Consider the following 21,389-nt stretch of genomic DNA (forward strand, 5'->3'; position numbering starts at 1 on the left):
TTGTTGTGGGCATTTGATGGATTAATATATGTGAACTGGCAAACAGTGACCAGTAAATTGTACATCTTATCTCAGTTTCAAGCTGTTGTTATTATCATGATAATTATAACATTATCCATGATTACTATTCATGATCTTGGAGTCAGCAATCCAGCTGCACAGGCCCTTGAAAGAGAATTATGGCTTAAGAACAATTTGTGTGATTTCTCAGAAATCTGCAAGCTCAATGGGAGTGTATAGAATGAGAAGCTTCTGGAAAAATCTGAACTTGATCTGAAAGTTTATTTAGAGAAGTGTAGTTTCACAACAGAAGAAATGGTAGTTCTCTCTCTGTGCTGGTCAGACTGTACCTGCCGTGTTGCGTGTACCTGGGAGTACAGGTAAAGGTGAGAAATTAGAGGAAAATGGCCAGGACAGCTTGGAGCAGGCATCTTTAACTCTCAAAATAGGTTGCCCCGTCTTACTCTCCACTTCCCAGTTCACCAGGTCATCCGTCTGGCAAATGCCTGTACATCCTCATTCATCGCTCTGCAGAAGCCTTCCTTGATTACCCCCTCACTTAAAGATAGGACCCATTTCTTTTCCTTTCTTTTTCCTTTTATCATTACACCTAATGTCTTGCCCTGCTTGAGCTTTGGGTCTGATTCATCTTCTGTACCTTGGGACAGGTTAGATGTCCTGTGTGTTAGTTTCCTAGGGCTGTTGTAACAAATTACCATAAACCAGTGCTTAAAACATCAGAAACGTATTCTCTCTCAGTTCTGGAGCCCAGAAGTCTGAAATCAATTCAGAGGGCTATGCTCCCTCTGAAGGCTCTGGAGGAGCATCCTTCCTTTCCTCTTCCAGCTTTGGGTGGCTCCAGATGCTCCTTGACCTGTGGCAGCATTACTCCAACCTCTGCCTCTATCTTCACATGGGACATTCACATGCTCTTCTCCTTCATGTCTTCTCCTCTTCTAAGAACACCTGTCCTTGGATACAGAGCCACCCTGATCCAGGACGATCTCATCTCAAGATATTACCTTGATTACATTTTCAAAGAACCTCTTCCCAAATAATTCACCATTTCTAGATAGACACATAGAAGACTGTCTACTCTTCAACACACTACAGGCAGTATGTATTGATTCAACTACGCAGACCTGGCTTCTGTTAGATCTGCCTGAAAAGTAAAGAGGATCTGGAGAGGGCAGACTCAGAGGGGGTGTAAGAAAGGGTTGGAGCAAGAAGACATATGAAGGAGGACTGGATGGTTTTTGTCAACTGACCACGCAGGAGGGAGGTGCCAAAGAGAAAAAGGAAATCAGAGATCTCCGGAAAGTGTAGAACAAGAAGTGTTGGGTGTATAGTTAAGAAGAGAAGCTGGCTCCTGTGAGGTGATGTCCTCCTTCTCAGTGGAGTAAGAGGTGATTTCAAGAACAATTCATTGGCTCACCCACTGACACTCTGTGCCTCAGTTTCCCCACAAACCTACAGCACTTCCCACTTTTCTAGGATGTGCTGACTTCTCTGTGTAATAAATTAGCCTGTGTTGCTTCCCTGGGGGGCACTTGACCAGGATCAGCAATAAGCAATAGAGCAGTGGTTTAAAAGTGCTCATTGGATTTATCTTACTATGTGGGTGGGACAGACAGACTGAACAGCCCACAGGAAGGACAGTTGGTCTCAGATGTTTGAGGTCTTGAAAATGGTGTGTATCTGCTTACACTACTGCAGTAAAGAGAACCGTCAGCCCCAGCCTCACAAATGCCATGGCCGACTTGGGAACATTGACCGTCTCCTTCCAAGGTCAGTTATTAATTTAATGCAAAGAAAACAATTTTGACCTATTATGATTGACGCTCTTGAACAATATTTTCTGCGATAGTGTGAGACTTTGTAACTCTTTCAACATGGTGCATTTATAAAAAATGTGTCCCTAAAACCTGGAACCCTAAGGAATGATTTAAGGCAGAAAGACCTGGTGGAGAGAAAAACTGTGGGGTGCTACATTTTGGTTTTCCTTGTGATTAGCAAAAAAAACTCAATCCCAAATAACTGGGGAGGGAGGGGGAACAGGGAGGGAACCTCTTCTATTGCTAATCCTTCTAATATTCTCTGCTCTTTTTATGTGTTCTAAAAACAAATAAACTCAACTACCTCCTGTCCAGGTAGATGGCTATTAACTTGCCAGCTTCATTAATGGTTTTCTTAAATAATCCATTGTAGGAAGAGCAGCCCCACCTCCCCATCCTCCTCCATACTCCCTTCCCCACCACCCATTCTCTCTCCTGTTCCTTAGTTGGTCTCAGAGGGGCCTGGGCCTGAGCATCAGGCAGCCACACACTCTGGCTTCCCGTGCAGCGTGCGTAACACACACCCGGCAGGAGGTCAGAGACCTGGTGTGGAGCACTGGATGGGCCATCAACCAGCTCAGTTACCTTGAACCAATTCCCCTCCACTTTCAGCGTCTCTGTTTCCTCATCTGTAGCACGAAGCTGAAAAGGATGCCCACCCATTTACTACTGAAGGTTACCATAAAGATGAAATAGAAAGAGAGCTTGAGTTAAACTCTGTTCCTAAAGAGAAAAAAGCAAAAGCAGATTCTCTGGAAAGGTCAGAGGAAGCTCCCAGCCTGTTGGGTTCTTGAGGAAATTCCCAGAATCCCACCATTCTCCTAAAATTGAACTGGTTAAAGCCATTGCAGCAAATGTTATATTGGCTATCAGAGCACAGAAATGCTGCCCATATCTGAGCGATATGATGAAACCGTGGGCCTCCTTCTCAGTGCAGGAACAGGTCAGAATCGCCCTGGTATCAGAGAGACCTAAAGGACCACACACAACTGAGCGTATGGCTCACTATTGTGTATGAGACCATTGGGCAGGGCATTTTATCTATTCATTATCAATGCTTCATTTCATATCTTAAAAACATTGCCTGAAGTCACACCTGAGGTCAGCTAGCCCCTGTGCTGGGAGAGAAAAAATTCCCAGGATATATCTCTACTGGCAAAAATCCCCTACTCTAGGGGAACATGAACACATGAACACATACAAGGCACATACAAGGCAATATGATAAAAATATGATTGCTTATTTACTTGTTTATGGCCTATCTCCCAACAACAATAAAAGATTCACGAAGCAGGCTTCATGTGTCTTCTTTAATGACTGCATACAGCCTGGCACAAGAGAGATCCGATATTCCTTGCTGAGTTAAGGAATGAATGGATTCATGAACAAATGAATGAATGGTAAAACAGAGATATACCAAAAATACTAAAAGGGTTGAAAAAGGAAGCAGCACAGAAGACCTCATGGGGAACTAATATTTGGACTAAACCTTAAAGAATGGAAAGTATTTTGCCAGATCCAATGGAGGCAAAAGAAAAATCTAATCGATGATCTGGGAACATACACAAGTATGACCCAGAGAGAGGACAACGCGGGGGCCTGACAGAGGGAGAGGGTGGCAGGAAATGAGAACACAAACAACAGAAATTGTATTCAAGGCCACTGGGGCAGGGATCTTGGTTATCATGCTAAAGAGTGTGGACTTTGTCCTGCAGAAATAGAGGAGTGGTGAGGATTTTCAAGCAGGGAGGTGACTCAGTAATATTCTGCTAATTAGAAAGATGGTTGTTCTTACTGCAGTTTGGTGGGTGGATTGGAGCCCAGGTGGCTCGGGGGCCAACACCAAAGTCCAGGCTGGAGAGAACGTAGTTCTAAAAGTAGAACTAAGACCAGGTTTCACTTACGGGAGTGGAGAGAAAGGATGTTCAGGAATGGATTGTTAGGACCTGGTAACAAATTGTTGAGATGGTGAGGATGGAGAGGAGAGGAAAGAGAAGATTTAGGGTGAGTGCCCAGGCTGCTGGTTGGGAAACTATGTGAGCAATGGAGCCGCTCTACTAGGAAAAGGGCCTGGGTCTGACAGAGGACCAGTCAGAAAGGTCCCCAAAATAGTTAGACGTTCATGTTTAGAACTTAGAAATGAAGTCAGAATGCAGACATAGATTTACAAATAGAGCTTTCACCCAGATAAATTTTTTAAAAATGAAATAATAAAATATATGAAATAATACAATGATGAAATAATTGTGTAATAACAAAATTCACAAAATAATTGTGAATAACAAAAAAAATGAAAAACAACAGAATAATGCCATCATCATCTTTCTAGATGGTCAGTTTACACCATGACAAAATATATCCAAACAACTCACTATTTTTTGTATTTATCATGTTGCAGTCAATAGGCTTCACGCAAAATCCTAGAAGGATATAGAGTCACAAGTCATCTTTCGGCATTTCCTGGAGACCTTTGTTCACATGTGCAGCCATGTACATCCACTGCAGGTCGGGCACCGACCCAAACCCTGGGCATGCAGAGCCCTGCAGTCTCCGCCCTCGTGGAGATGGCAGTTCCGCAGCTTAGCAGACACGAATACAAGCTACATGTTAAACCAAAGGACAATGAAAGTTCAGACAAGTTCTGTGAAGGGGTCCGTCTCAGAGAGGAAGGAAGGTTTCTCTGAGGAAGTGATGTGAGCTGAACTCAGAAGCATGACTTAGATGCAGGAGAAGAAGGAAGACAACAGGTGTTTGAAAAAAATGGACCAGTCCCTGGAAGAGACCTGGGGGAGGGAGGAGAGAAAATCTAAGGACCAAGAAGTAGCAGGTGTGGCCCAAGGGGAGAGAAGCAGGGGGGGAAAGAGGTCAGAGGAGCTACCCAGGTAGCTGCCAAGGAACATTTGTGGAGGAAAGGATCATCCTTAAATGTCTGATAAAGCTCACGAAATGCCTGCACAAGAAATGGAAGTATATTAAACTTGGCTAATGAAATGAAGTAGGGATGGTTTATGACAGAGAATGCCTTACTGAATTTGAACAAATTAACTCAATTTAAAATAAGTTAATCTCTTCATAGAAACTACCATCAGAAAGTGACTAAATTATACAGAAGTTCAATACAAATTATTTGAATCCAAGTTGCTATTTCTAAATCATCTGCCTCCCTAAACCGGATGATGTTTGCTAGTTTTGGGCCGAATTCAATTAACATAGGAAAGCATCTAGGATATTCCTTAGCCCATAGGCACTGTCCTTGTTTGACAGCCCCCCTTTAACCAGGTGTGATGCTCTTCGCTGTACAGGGCAATGTCATGGACAATCAGAGAGCTTAAGGAGGGCACCTCCGCGACCTCCCTGATGTGGCAGAGCCCACGTCCTCATTCCGACGGGGGCGCTTATTCTACCCCACGCCATCGCCCCTTGTAAAATAAAACACTTACATTAAAAAAAAAAAGTTTGAAGTAATTGGATTATTTTAAACTCAGATTTCGTTTGACCCCAGTGGAAATGCAAAGAGAGATTTTGAATTACGTGTGAGATGCTAATTACTTACATCTGACTGGGTGGTTGTTTCTATGAAGGAGTGCACTTAATTTTTCCCCCCCTCTCTTCTTACAATTTCCTGACTATGATCTATTTTCTTTCATCACAGGGACGATAGAAAAACAACAAAAGAAGAATCCCGTGATTTGAAATTCCAGAACTTTGCTCTGCCAAAAAATAGGTCAGAATATTTCCTTCTTTGTTAATAGAGGAGTAAAAATTTTGATGCTGCGGCAAATTAGCTGACCAGCACGTGCACACACACACACACACCCTCACACACACGCACCCGCACGCACACGCACGCACACGCACCCTCACACACGCACGCGCACGCACACGCACACACACGAAATGTTAATGGGATAGAATTGTATTGCTGTCATTGCTCTTAGAGGTTACACGGTGACCAAGATCCAGAACAAGAAGGGACTTGACGCAGTGTGAACTGCCAGCAAGTATGTGATGCAGATATAGGCTATGGGAGAGGGATGGAGTGGGAGATGGGGGTTAGCAGATATAAGCTATTATATACAGAATGGATGGACAACAAGGTCCTACTGTAGAGCACAGGGAACTTTAGCCAATATCCTGTGAAAAACCATAATGGAAAAGAATATAAAAAAAGAATGTATATATATGTATAACTGAATCACTTTGCTGTACAGCAGAAATTAACACAACATTGTAAATCAACTATACTTCGATTTTTAAAAATTAAAGATCAGATGCAAGGAAAAACAGGTCCCCAGGTGTCCACAGCATTTCAGACCAGGGCTATTTCCACCACCCACCCAGGTCTCTAAACAGCCCAAGAGACAGCCAGGGGGAAGCTTACATCCTGCAGCTGCTGAATGACTTAAGTGATGAATCATGGATGGATCAGGCCATGAGTTCCCAGCCAGGTCTCAGAAGCAAGGCAACTAGAGGGAGCTCTCTGTGCCCATTTGGTTTCTTTTCTTTGTTCTTCAATTGAGCAAAATATTTACTGAGCAATTATGGCATTAGGACTTGCACGGGCTCTTGAAAATGCAGAGATGAGAGGCAATGTCCTGTCTCCAAGGGGCTCCCAACCAACCAAGTCTTAAAGCTCAGAAGGAAAGCTACTTGATGAAATAACTGACAAGGGAGCAATCCTGAAGCCAGCTCCAGCTCTGCATTGGCCAAGGTCTGATCCTGCACAACCCCCCAATGCTCAGAGGGATCGCAGGCCTCCCTCACCTCACCCAGCCAGAACCCCCTTGCCGAGCCCTGCCGGAGCTGTCTCTGTGCCAAGAGGCATCCAAGGGTCTCTGACTGCTATACCAACCCTTGCAGCCCGGTGAACTTCAACTCAAGTCAATCGCCAAACTTCTGTTCAGTTCCTACTAAGCGCCAGGCACCAGAAGCAATCTTGACACGCTAAGATGTGCCTGCAGAGATATTTTCCCTAAGCAGAGTGGATGCGTGCCTATAAAACAGAATACTTGAAATATTTTCAAGATTGCATTAAGCAAAGGAAAATTTGTGGCTGTTCTCAAACTTCTTCAATGTTTACATTAAACACATTTGAATGCTGCATTTTAAGTCAGTCTTTCTTATTTCTTGACAATAGCAAGAGATGAGAGATGGAAGGGTTAGAAGTCTTCCTTCAAATGGAAATGGTTGCAGCAATTACATACATCAAAGTAATATTTACAGTTACATTTGAAAAATAAAAATAAGAGGGAGAGGGCACAGTGCTTTTTTCCAAAGAAAATTATTTCAGGATATGTCAGAGCATGCTCAAGATATATTACAAAGAGCAACAGACGATGTTTCTGTAACCTGTTCCAAACCATTTATAAACCCAAATTTTAAAAAAAAATTCCCTTATACACACAAATCTCTGTACCTTTGCATATTTTATAATGAAAGTATTATATGAATATAAATTAGTAAATGAGATCTATAAATCAAATCAAAATGTGTGAAAACTACATACTTGGATCTACCATCATACCTTCATAACTATTAAACTGATGTTTTCGTTCTCCACACAAATTATAATTATTATCAACATCTGATGATGATGAAGTAAGGACAGTGCTACAGGTGGGCAGGGCAGCAGAACAGAACGGGTCTGTGGGTGCTGGATTGAAATTTCAGCTGACCTGTTTGCTAGCTCAGCAGCGACCTTGCTCTGACAAGCCCATTACCATCTCAATGCTTTGTGTATTTCAGAAATGGTATTTGAAAACCAAGGAAAGGGCGGGGGGATGAATTGGGAGATTGGGATTGACATATATACACTAATATGTATAAAATAGACAACTAATAAGAAAAAAAGAAAATATACAAATAAAACTTGAAACACTGAAAAAAGAAAAACAAGAGTAGATTGAATTCCCTGGCGGTCCAGTGGTTAGGACTCTGTACTTTCACTACTGAGGTCCCAGGTTCAGTCCCTGGTTAGGGAACTTAGATCCCACAAGCATCGCAGCACAGCCAAAAGGAAACAAAAAATACAAGAGCAGACTATCTTGACCACCAGGGATCCGCTGGACCTAAAGCAGTCCCTGTGTTTGGGGAATAAATTTATGACCTCTGTAGCGTGCCTGGGAAATAGTAGGTTCTCAATAAATAACAAAGGCTAATAGTCACTGAGTACTCACCACGGGCTAGGCGCTGTTTTAAGAGCTTAATAGGCAGAGAAAGACAAATATCATATGATATCACTTATATGTGGACTCTAAAAATAAATGGTACAAATGAACCTATTTACAAAACAGAAAGTGAGTCACAGATGTAGAAAACAAACTTATGGTTACCAAGGGGGAAAGAAGGGGGAGGGATAAATAGGGAGATTGGAATTGACATATACACACTACTATATATAAAATAGGTAACTAATAAGAACCTACTGTATAGCACAGGGAACTCTATTCAATACTCTGTAATGTTCTATGTGGGAATAGAATCTAAAAAAAGAGTTGATATATGCATATGTATAACTGACTCACTTTGCTGTACACCTGAAACTAACACAACATTGTAAATCAACTATACTCCAGTAAAAAAATGAAAAAAAGAGTTTAATACATAGTGTCTCACTGCATCCTAGCGATCACATTCTTACTAGGTTTCCTTTTATAGAAGAGAAGAATGCAGACTGGGGAGGGTAAATAACTTCCTCGAAGCTGAATAGCTGGGTGTGATATATAGTAAACAGTGGACATAATCATTAGTGCTAATCTCTGAAACAACCCTGGCACTCCACGTCACTGCCCTCACTACCGCCATCCCTTAGTTAGGTGTAGGGGTCAGCTCTGGCGACAGATGCAGAAGGGCTGTCCTTCCCCACCCACCCCCAAACTCAAACATGCGTGGACCTCCCCGTAATGTACAAAGTAAACTACAAAGCTCAATGCTGGGGCTTCATGCAGATGATACAGCCCAGGAGACTACCCAAGAAAAACACACGATCACATGCACATCCATTAACCCCAACTGTCAACAATATTAAGATGAATGTTTCCTAGAATGTCCCATGGAATCTATCTTGCTAAATCCCCAATACCCACTTCTATTCTGTGCCCTGTGCCCATGTGGGCAGAAACAGAAACATCCTGATTGATGTTTTCCAATCAAGTCCAAACTTCTATCAATAGCTGAATGCCTAAACAGTACCAGAAACCATGAGAGGAACTGTGGCATTTAATCCTCACAATAATTCTCTGAAGTAGGTAATAGTATTCCCATTTCACAGATGAGGAAAGAGAGCCTGGGAGAGGTGACATGTCTTGGTCACAGTCACAGAGCTGGTAACTGTTAACAGCTGGATTTGCATTCCGAGTCTGACTTCAAATCTTGGGCCTTTTCTGGGTTCTAAGTTGCCACATGTGAATTTTGTTTTCTAATCCTATGAGTCTCAAATCTACTCATGTCAAGACTCTCCACTATGAAGCAGGGGCACATGCATTAAACTCCTGAGAAGAACATCCACAGCCATAGCTACGAAGCGTCCTAGCAGCGATTCTTAGGGCTGGCGGCATCAGTATCACCTGGGAGCTGCTTAGGGAGGCAGGATCTCAGGCCCCACCTACTGAATCAGAAACTTGGGTGCTGGAGTCCAAGCATCTGGGTTTAAACAAGCCCTCCCAGTGACTATGATGCCCATTCAAGTTTGAGAACCTCAGCATCAAGCATCGTTATCAAGAGGGCAAGCTTTGGAGCTAGAGTAAGAGGCCTCTGGGCCCAGCTCTGCCCCTTCCCATTATGTAAATGAGATGGAGGGAAGACGATATAAGATAGGGACCCAGTGTGAGGGAGTGGGAGGGAGATGGGAGAGAATGTTGTCCCCACCTGGGAGAGATCGCTGCTTTGGGGACCAGGAAAATCAAAAATAAAGAAGACACGGGCTTCCCTGGTGGCGCAGTGGTTGAGAGTCCGTCTGCCGATGCAGGAGACACGGGTTCGTGCCCCGGTCCGGGAAGATCTCACATGCCGCGGAGCAGCTAAGCCCGTGAGCCATGGCCGCTGAGCCTGCGCGTCCGGAGCCTGTGCTCCGCAACGGGAGAGGCCACAACAGTGAGAGGCCCGCATACCGCAAAAAAAAAATAAAAATAAAAAAGAAGACACAGCACCTGCCATCCAGTATCCAGTGGCTCAGCCTCTTCTGGAGACAAACATAAAAAGGCGTGTGTAATAGACCACAAGATACTGTGCCACGTGCACGTGGGACAGAAGCAGATGCAGTGCAGGCCTGTGGGAGCCCAGCAGGGAGGCTAAGGAGTGGGGTGGGGGGGAGGGCTTTCCCAAGTCCACTTTCGATAGAGTAGCAAAGCCGAGGTTCACACTCCAAGTGCAAGTCTCCTTCTCCTTCCCCATTCCCGATGGAGCTATTGCTAACGGTGTCACTCACGTTTCCCACATTCAGACCCTTCCCAATTCATCACCTCATGGACTACTGATTTTTCCCTCCTGTCACCAAGACCTGCAGCAATAGTTAACTCCAGAGGACAAGGTACAGGTGGCTGTCACTTCTCACATCCCAGGAGGCCACTCCTCAAGGCGACGGCCTCCCTGTCCTATTCCGTGCACAGGGAGGCCCCCTGCCAGCCTTCCCGGTCAGGCACACCTGAGGTCACAGCTCGGGCCAGGCGGCCACAGCTGCTGGTCTTCTCTCGACTTCTCTGGCTTTGCGTCGCCTGTTCTCCAGCTTCCCTGGGTGTCTGCTCCCTCTGGACCCCCTCAGTGTGCAGAAAGTGTCCTCCCCAAAGAGTTCACAAGCTTAGAGATTTACGGAGGGTGCCCAGTGCTTTCAGAGGATGCATGGAATAGGGTGGTGTCCCACCATCTTTCTGTGGTTGCCCACAAGGAGCTCCTATGCAGGAGATGCTCCATGAACATTGCTGAAGGGAGGGGAGTACAAAGGAGGGAAAGAGGAAAAATAAAGTCAGGACCCAGCGGGATGCACCAGGATGCTGTGAGATTGTACTCCTCCCGGTGCCTGGCATAGACATGATCCCTTTTAACAGAGGGATAAGAATGGAAGAAGAGAGGAGAAGACAGAACAAGCAGCGGAGGGACAGAGAGAGAGTGGAGGGGACGGTGGACTCCGGAGTTGCTCTGCCCATTGCAGCTAAAGTAGAACAGCAAAGCACCCTGCTCTGCTCCACTCACTCGTCTGCTGAATATCCATCAAACTGCCAAATAATTTTGTTTTCATTTTTCAGTATTTGTCAGGAACATAGATAGCTGATACACAGGGATTATAGCTTACCAGACATGCTTTCTGTCCTCAAAAAACTTAAAATCTAGTTGAAGAGAGAAAAAACCCAAGTAAAATGTAATATAAAATTTATATAAGAAATTAATAACCATACACTGCTTTTTCACTATACTAAGTATGCTATTAGAACCAGAAGTGCTGCCATAGGGGCTCAGAGGAGGGAAGGCTCAAGAGCCTTGGCAGGGCAGGATGCTGAGGGGATAGGAGTGGGGTTGGACCTCCCCCAGCCAAGAGGGTCATGGGGGGTTTGAGCTTTTTATAGTTCGGAATAATGCCAAACACTGTCAATGTTTTCCTCGGGATCGCTTCAGGGAGTTGCATCCTCCCAAATATTTTTTTTTGTAAAAACAAAATAGAACACAGGAGATTCTTAGAACTAGTCAAGGACATCTTTCACAAAAAATGAATCCATAACACTCCTACACTGACGGTGGGAATGTAAATTGGTGCAGCCACTATGGAGAACAGTATGGAGGTTCCTTAAAAAACTAAAAATAGAACTATTATACGACCCAGCAATCCCACTCCTGGGCATATACCCAGAAGAGACAAAAACTCTAATTCGAAAAGATACATGCACCCCAATGTTCATCACAGCACTATTTACAATAGCCAAGACATGGAAGCAACCTACATGTCCATTGACAGATGAGTGGATAAAGAGGATGTGGTACATGTATACATTAGAATATTGTATGTTCATAAAAAAGAATGAAATAATGCCAGCAGAAAGCTGGATGGACCTAGAGATACTAAGTGAAGTAAGTCAGACAGAGAAAGACAAATATCCTATGATATCACTTATATGTGGCATCTAAAAAAATGATACAATGAACATTTACAAAATAGAAATGGACCCACAGACATAGAAAACAAACTTATGGTTACCAAAGGGGAAGGGGGTGGAGAGATAAGTTGGAAATTTAGGACTAGCAGATACACACTACTATATATAAAATAGATAAACAACAAGGACCTACTGTAGAGCACAGGGAACTATATTCAACATCTTATAATAACCTAAAATGGAAAAGAATCTGAAAGAGAATATATATAACTGAATCATTTTGCTGTACACCTGAATCATTGTAAATCAACTATACTACAATTTTAAAAAGAACATTTCCATCACCCCCCCCCAAAAAAAGAATGAACCCACTCTTCACTTATTAAATATGAGTCTTGATCTGATTCCACCTCGGTGTGAATTTCATCTGCTTCAAAGGACTATGGAGTCGGGAGGTGTTCTCCAACGTTGAATCTATAGTGAAAATGAAGAACCTATTCCCAGAGGGATTTGTGTGGGAGGTGTGCACACCCGTGTATCAGGTTCCTAACGTGCTGGGCACGCTCCAGGCCTTGCTGGGGGAGGGTGAGTCTGTGTATAGACCCGACGGGGACTGCGGTGTGGCTCCAGGCTGTCTTACTCGAGGGATGCCCCCTTACCTGTGCTTCCCTGCACCTGTGCACTTGCCGTCATCCACTCATCCATCCTCTCCCTCATGCTCAGTCCACAGCACGTTTCCGTGTACGAGCCATGTTCCAGGCACTGCGTTACGTACCTGGTCTCCCTTTTAGGAGTTGGGGGTCTGATGTAGAAGGTTTGAGAAACAGCCTTGTGCTCTGTTCTGGTGATATGAGTGTGCGTTCCAACAGGCAGATGCTAGGTGATCAGAGGAGAGCTTCGGTGGCCACGTGGGGAGGAAGAAGATCACCCAGTGTTGAGGCCTAGTCACTACCTCTTACTGAGACTGTGACACCCCAGTCCTTCCCTTTGCACTCCATCATATGCGCTCCCGCATCACCTTCCTAACATGTGGCTCTGAGCATCCTTTATCCTCTGCCTTGCAAAGCTCCATGACGCCTCGAGACTGACACAGTCCTTCCAGCTTATCCTTCAGGTTACCTACTCTCCAAGCTTACTGTTCATTTCCACACCTTAGCTCCCATGGCTCCCTGATGCAAACCCTACCCTTCCCTCCGAGAGGTGGAGAGAAGAGGGTGAGCCCTGCCATCAGACAGGCTGGGCGGGAGTCATGACACCATTGACTGCCCCATGAGATTGACCTGGGCCTCTGTCAATCCATCTGCAAAATGAGAAGGCCAGTCTGTGGTCCCATCCAGCACAAACATCCCATCATAGCCCTAATACTGAGATAAAGGTACTGTCCAACAAGAATTGCTAGGAAGTTTGGGTGAAATGATTTCTGTAAAGTGCACAGTTCCCAACATGGTGTAGATAAATGTTCAAAGAGCAGGAAGATGGGAATGAATTTGGAAACTTTACCTCTATTTTCATTTCTTTCTGGTTTATATTGAAAACGAGTTGACTGACTCTTAAAAAGATCAATCATCTTCCCCCAAATGAGAAAATTTTATTCTAGTCTTTCCCTTTCAGGGGCAGAGCTTAAAGTGAGGTGTGGAGCTGAGCCAGTTAATCTTGGAGGTTTGAGAGAGGGGGCTGAAATCACCCCGACCATTCCCCAAGGGTTTTGCTGCCGCATTCTGGACCAGTGGCGGGTGCCTGGGGAGACCCAGGGGGGCCCACGCACACCAGACTCAAGGAGGTGATGAGGAATTAGTCTCCATGCCAGGAGCCTGACCCTGGAGACAGGACCAAGTCCCATCTCTATGGGACTGGAATAACACACCATCCAAACTCTGTGCCCATAGATAAGAGAACATGAGTGCTCTCTGCCCACTCCATCAGATCAAGTTCTCCCAGGCAGCGAGTGTGGGGGAGTTTACTGTAGTACCCTTTAAAAATTACTAAACCTTTTATATTATTAAGAAGTATTAAAAATTCAAAATAATTCAGAAATCGAACATCTTCCTTTAAAATGAGCCTTAAATATTAAAAACACAAACCTCTGGAGGCCAGCTTTGTTCAGTTCATACTCCATGCCCACCACGGGGACAGCTGCCTGTCCAAGCAGAAATAGAGAGGGAGGCCTGCTTCACTCAGGCCTAGATGCAGAAAGGAGCAAGCGGGAGGGAAAGGAAGAAGGATGGCTGCCAAGCTACACACCATCCAGCTGCAGCTCGTTCACACGTGGCCGTGTGATGGATGCTGTTGACTGAAGGAAGCCAGGGAGCATCTTTGTAATTCCCTGGCAAGAGGCAGCTTGCTAACACATGGGCCTTGCTTGAGCACTGAGAGAACACATCAAACCTCCAGCAAGTTTGCAAGCAGCATCTTTCATTAATCACCCTGGGCTGTCAGGCTGCAAAGAGTGTTAACACAGGAGCCTTTTCGGAGCGCTTGTCAGCTGCCGGTGTCGAGATAGTGTCTGCACTCCAGCCAGACAGAGCCGTGGAGTCCGGCACGCCTCCCCAGACCCCTCCGTCCAGCCTCCCTCCCCGCTTTCACGCTTTCAGGCTCAGCCGGAATGACGACATCGTTCCCGGCTCTGCCACTGCTTCCTCTGCTAATCCATGTGGCTTGCATTGACACACAGAGGGCCCTGGGGGGGGGGGGGGGGGGCACCGCCCCAGAGGATAAGACATATGAATGAGCACCAGCGCTCTGGGGTCCCGCCAAGAGGAGTCGGCAGATAGACCGCTTCCAGACAGCCTTACAATTAGGAGGAGGCTGCCAGATGCAGGGAACTCAGTGGGCTGAGTTGTGGCATCGGCTAGTAAATAAGGCCAACCCCGGTGCTCAGTCGCTTGCTGTGCCACTTTAAACACGTCACTTCTCTCTTCTAAGCTTTAGCTGCATCTGCAAAGTGGGGAAATCCCACCAGCCAGAACCGAGCCTTGCTTGTGCCTGAACAGGCGTTTTTCCCTTCAGATCCACCCTCTTTGGCTGTCCAGAGACCTCAGTCCCACCTCCAAGAATCTGAAACTTGGAACCACGAATTGGACATTACCTCCGACACGCTTTCAATGCTAGTGATCTTCGATTCTAAAAATCGGGTGAGGGGAAAAATAAATAAAATAAAATAAAAGTCAGCTGAGGCCAAGGTCAGAAGGAGGACGAAATCCTAATTTAAAACCTGAAGGGTGTACACGTCAATCCCAAACTCCCAATCTATCCCTCCCCCCAACTCTTCTCCCCTGGTAACCATAAGTTCATTCTCTTAAGTCTGTGAGTCTATTTATTTGTTGTAAATAAGTTCACTTGCAACATATTTTTTTAGATTCCGCATATCAGCAATGTACATGTACATACTGCTGTATTTAAAATAGATTACCAACAAGGACCTACTGTATAGCACAGGGAACTCTGCTCAATATTATGTAACAATCTAAATGGAAAAAGAATTTGAAAAAGAATAGATATCTGTATATATATAACTGAATCACTTTGCTGTACACATGAAACTAACCCAACATTGTTAATCAACTATACTCCAATATAAAATAAAAAGATAAGGAAAAAAACAGACAAACAAAAAAATGGTCTCAGGTCATCCAATGGAAAAGTACAGGCATTGTGATAGGGCTGACATGCTGAAGGAAATGACAACGGCTTTGAAATAACACAGACTAAGGTCAAGTGCTGGAAGCAGATTTAAAACTCGGTTCATGTTTAATCTTCAACTTGATTCTGATAAACGTCAACGGATTGAAAAATAAATCCTGGATGTATTGATGTGTCATGATAAAATGTGACAAAACAAAAACAAACAAACAAACAAAAACCCTGAAGCTCCTCCTAGGATCCCGGGAAGAGGGTGCCTCCTATTCAAAGTCCCTGGGCTCAGGATTGCATCCTGCCTGCTCTGAGGTGCTGCCTTCTGTCCATGGCCTGGCCTGCCCTGCCTGCATCAAGCTCCCTGTACACAGTCGCAGAAGCATCTCATTTCCATGTCACATGTCAGGAGCTGCAAGTCTGGGGAGTCTTTTGAGGCTTTTATCAAAGACCAAGGTATCAGGGAAGGGGCTGCGTGTGGAAAGTGTCCAAAGAGATCTCTCAGGACCCAGATAAATGATCTGCTCCTTCCTGACTGATTTACTGTTAATTTCCGCAGCATCTCAGGCAACTTGAAAGAGTGCCAAGAGCTAACCACAAAGCATCCCAGACGGCAGCTGCAAAATCCCTCCAAAGCATGACTCGCCGCTGCCTACAGGCAAGGGCCCCAGGAGGCCACAAGGATCTGAGGGTCCAACAGGCTGGTGGCAATTCTCTTGCTTTCCATGGGACTGGGCAAGTCATGGAGCCCTCTGTGTCTTCCGTTTCCTCGTCTATAAACTTGGGACAGGGAACGCTACCCGACAGAATCATTTTGAGTATTAACGTGGTGGGCAGAGAGCAACAGTCTGAGCTGGAAGTGGGACTCGGGGGCTGTGGTCTCCTGGTGACTATTATCTCCCAGTTTAACTATTCTGTGCCCGGTGCCATGAGGCCTCATAAATATTTACACCCGGCGTGTGTTGTGATGCTAAATTAATTGCTCCTGTGATGCACTTTGAGAGCCTCAGAGGATAGGTGCCATGCAAAGGGATTATTAAAGGCACAAACAAGTAAGCTCACAGGGGCCGCATCCTTCTGAGCTTTCCATTGCCCCAGGGCTTTTCAGATCATTGCCCCAAATCTAGGGGAAATGTGCTTTCAAAATCACACTGTCCAAGGCGGGCTGTGGCAGCCAGGAGAAGACTTCGTTGGTCTTTCCAGATAACTTACCACCGAAGAAATGCAAACGGCCCGAAACCATTTGAAATAAATAAATAAATAATAATTAAATCTAACTAGGCATCAGGGAAGTGAAACAGATAAAATAAGGAATCAAGTAGCAAGTAGGAAAAGTTGTTTTAAATGGTCGTGGATTTAATGGTGGTAAGATATGTTGAGATGGTCACTTCACACTCTATAGATACGAATATAAATTCATTCAACCCATCCAGAAGGCACCTGAGTGATATGAAAAAAAGGGGCCTAGGAGACCTACATTATCGTTATCAGACACCTTCATCGCAGTTGCACTTGATGGAGTCTCTCCATGGAAACACTCAGAGATCAGATTAAAAAGGTTATCATGTTGCAGCAAGGGTACACACTGCAACATGATTTACAATTGTAAAAATGAGCAAGAACCTAATTTCCCTCTCCAAAAATCACACAGCTGATAAATACCAGGTTTTCGAGTCACAAAGATCTACAATGCATTTTTAATATCAGGAGCCTATACATTCTTTTATATTATTTTTAGACATCTGTATATTGAAATGCATGAAGACATCCTCATACACGCATGCACATATGTGCCTGAGACTCGCCAAGATATCACCTGTGGTGTTGACTGTTATTTTCTTCTCCATGCATTTTTTTTCTATTTTCTATGTTCTCTGTAATGAGATGTTCCTTTCGGTCTAGAACAGCACAAACATAAAGGAAGTGTCCCATACGTTGATTTGTGATCTGCCTTTAATGACTACCCACTCCTCTGTGGAGCATGATGAATCACTTGCAGCTGACATTTACCTTGGTTCTCTTTTCTGCCCTAGGTCATGGCCTCGAATCCATAGTGTCACAGGTGAGTCAGGGCCCCCCAGACACCTAAGCAGTGGGAATGTTAGCAGGAGTCTGTTACTCCTCTTTCCATTCTTTTCTATTTTTCTTTGGATAAAACTATTGGCCTGTTCAAGGTGACACTGGTGACTTAGGGTCTTTCCCTCTGGTGGCTCCCAGGCTGGAAGTGTGTGACATCCACAGCTTTGGAGGCTGGCAGACGGTGTGGGAATCCTGGCTCTCCATTTCTTAGCTGTGCAGCCTTGGATGAAGCACAGATCTCTGTGGGCCTGAGTTCCTTCAACTGCGAACTGGGGATAAGTCTGCCTGAGCACCAGTATTGTGGTTACTCATTAGTGTTTGTTCAGCAAAACTGTACATAATGGGCTCTCCCCAGAATATGTGTTGAGTGAGTGAATGGGTCAGAAACCACATTTTATGCTTCTCCTGCATCTCTTTTCAGAGTCTAGTTCCTGTTACTAGACACAGAGTAAGACCCCATTAAAGTCTGAATAAAGTATATACTTACTTTATAAAGTAAAGTAAAATAAAGTATACTCATCTTGGAGTATTATTATATCAAGGAAAGTCCCATAGGACTAACTAGAAAACTGGTGGCTAGAAATAATGACTGGGATGAGTCATAAAAAAAGAGAAATAGGGAATTCCCTGACAGTCCAGTGGTTAAGACACTGCACTTTCACTGCCACGGGCCCGGGTTCGATCCCTGGTGGGGGAATTAGGATCCCACCAAAAAAAAAAAATTAAAGAGAGAGAGAAATACAGGAAGTGTGCAAAGAAGCAATAGATGCATTGGGAGTGATGTCATCAGCAAATCAATTCACAAGATTCATTATAGCACATGTTGGAGAATATAAGCAGCACCCAGCCACCCAGCGTGGCTTGCACAGCAGGAGGAGAAGGAGGAAAAAGCAAAATCAACACTGCAAGTATGAATATAAATAAGAAACAAACGAGCACCCAGCGCTAATCCCTCTCACAGAACATGTTTTTCTGAAGCTTCTCAGATCCTAAGAAAGGTTACATTGTCTCAAGGTAGATGTTTCCAAACTGTACTGAGTCCTTGGTGTCAAAAGTACCCGCCTCTCCATCTACTTGTCACCTCTCAGCCCTTCCTACCATCCATTTAAAGTCTTGGGGGGACTGTAGAGAATTCTAAAGGGGATGGTGCTTGGAAATGAGGTTGCTAATCTGATTCGGTGACTGGTGAATTATAAATGTGACCTGTACCCCTCCCCCTTTGGGCTCCTTCTCCACCTGCCTTAAGGTAGAAAACAAACCTGACAGGTGGGATTCCATTTCATTAACAACATTCTAGAGACACAAGCAGGGGAAAGAAAACAAATCAAAACCCCCTAAACGTCAATTGAGATAAAGCTGCCCAGATCTGCCCATAGGCACTCAGATCTGTACCCTGACAAAAATACTTAGCAAACCACACCACCCCAGCCTATGCAAGCTTAGGCACCAATGCCAGTGTCTACTACACTATAATAAAACTGATATAATTAAAGATGCACATGATGATTTACATAAGAGACTGCTCATCGTGGTGCTATTTATAACATCCCCAGATACTTGAAAGTTGGTTGCAATTTTTTACCATGGGATTTCTTGAAAATGTGGTAGGGCATCTAGATGAAAGAATACTACATAGCCATTAAAAATGATAAAGTTGGGGCTTCCCTGGTGGCGCAGTGGTTGAGAATCCGCCTGCCAATGCAGGGGACACGGGTTCGTGCCCCGGTCCGGGAAGATCCCACATGCCGCGGAGTGGCTGGGCCCGTGAGCCATGGCCACTGGGCCTGCGCGTCCGGAGCCTGTGCTCCGCAACGGGAGAGACCACAACAGTGAGAGGCCCGCGTACCACAAAAAAAAAAAAAAAAAAAAAAGATAAAGTTGAAGCATATTCAATGATGGGTGTGTTATATAGCATGCTATTATATGAAAGGGTAGGCAAGAAAACAGTGCACATACATTTTGATCGTATATACATAGATTATATCATGTGTGTATGTGTTGTTAGTGATTTTCTCTAGTCATATATTTACAGTGGTTATCTTGGTATGGGGACGTTATAGTGATTTTTATTCTCCTCTTTTTTGCTCACCTGTATCTTATAATTTTTCTACAGCAGCATTTTTTTTTTTGTATACTAAAAACAATCTATCAAAAAAAAATTATTTAGGCCTGGAGAAGACAGATACATATTCAAACTTGGACAATCTGTCAATACCAACATCTTCTATGAAGTTGATATATAGAGAACAGGGTCATGTTTTTCCATAAAATAAAACTCGGGAGATTTTCTCCTTCCACTGAATAAAGAATGAAATTGAGAGGATAGCCCTATTTAGAAAGTGAGGCCTTCTGTCTTAAGTTACCACACACGGTAAAAACTCTGATAAAGATGTATATTGGTTGACTCAAACAGAAATTTCATTTTGTCCAGGAACACTTGTTTTGTTTTGATTTTTTCTAAGGAAATCAATCTTTTTTAAAAAATTTATTTATTTTATTTAATTATTTTTGGCTGTGTTGGGTCTTTGTTGCAGCGCACGGGCTTTCTCTAGTTGCGGCAAGCGGGAGCTACTCTTCATTGCAGTGCATGGGCTTCTCATTGCTGTGGCTTCTCTTATTGTGGAGCACAGGCTCTAGGCGTGCAGGCTTCAGTAGTTGCGGCACATGGGCTCAGTAGTTGTGGCTCACGGGCTCTAGAGTGCAGGCTCAGTAGTTGTGGCACATGGGATTCGTTGCTCTGCAGCATGTGGGATCTTCCCAGACCAGGGCTTGAACCCATGTCCCCTGCATTGGCAGGCAGATTTTCAACCACTGTGCCACCAGGGAAGCCCAGGAAATCAATCTTAAACGTTGGTTTTTCCCACTTCTAAAAGAAAAATTAATACAAATTTTAGGACTAGAGGGAGGAAAGGTGGGTATGGAATATGTGAGCATCCAGTGCCTCCTTCTGGCCATTTCTAGATAATTCAGTACCTGTGTTAATCTATCAGAGGCTGGTTCTCTCCAAGATGTTGGGGAAATTGGTGAACAGAAACAAATTGAAACGTTAACAGCTGAATTGCAGGGAAAAGGTGTCCACCCAGTTCTTACAAGCACAAGCCAGTACTCAAATCATCTAAGGTTGATATGCCCAAGGATTTACAATGTCTTCACAATTCATCATGTGTCAGAATGACAGCAGTGAAAAATGCATATCATCAAGCCCACGCCAGGGTTTATGCTTTGGTAGAGCTATAGTGAGGCCAGAGAATCCTTACCTTTAACACGATAATTCTAATTCAGGTAGTTCTAGGACAGTCTTTTGAGAATCACTGGCTGAAGCAAAAACATATATAGATAGGTGGATGGAAACTATCAAAGCTGTCTCCACCAAGAGGCAGCTGCCTTAACTCACCATTCATTCATCCATCCATCCATTCATTCAACCAATTGTGGTAGTTTCTTAATGTGACAGACACTCTAACCAGCTTTGGCCACAAGCTTTTAAAAAAGGAAATAAAAATGAAAATTTCTGGTGACTCAGCTAGTCTGAGATTCTAAAACTGTGCTCTACAGATGAGGAAACTAGAAAAGGGAAGTGAATTTCCAAGAGCCATCTAGTGAGAACATTAAGCCTGTTCTCCCAACTCCCAATACATGTTTCCCATGTAACTGTGAGTTTAGACTATTTGTGACTTGGAATTCACAGTTCATAATCTTCGGATCAAGAGACTGTGGTTCAGTGAATAAAACCAAAATTCCCAGAAGTGCTAGATGACTGAAC

General features: G+C 44.2%; 1 protein-coding gene across 1 annotated transcript in view; it reads left to right on the forward strand.

The window, feature by feature from the left end:
• Positions 1 to 21,389, forward strand: part of CLNK (cytokine dependent hematopoietic cell linker) — a 152,990-nt gene that overhangs the window by 43,237 nt on the left and 88,364 nt on the right. The window contains exons 3-4 of the mRNA XM_059066130.1: positions 5,488 to 5,559; positions 17,581 to 17,609. Of these exons, the coding sequence (XP_058922113.1) occupies positions 5,488 to 5,559; positions 17,581 to 17,609 (101 nt within the window). The remainder of the gene's footprint in view (positions 1 to 5,487; positions 5,560 to 17,580; positions 17,610 to 21,389) is intronic.

This window comes from Kogia breviceps, chromosome 6 (assembly GCF_026419965.1).
Source record: "Kogia breviceps isolate mKogBre1 chromosome 6, mKogBre1 haplotype 1, whole genome shotgun sequence".
NCBI classification, from domain to species: Eukaryota; Metazoa; Chordata; class Mammalia; order Artiodactyla; family Physeteridae; genus Kogia; species Kogia breviceps.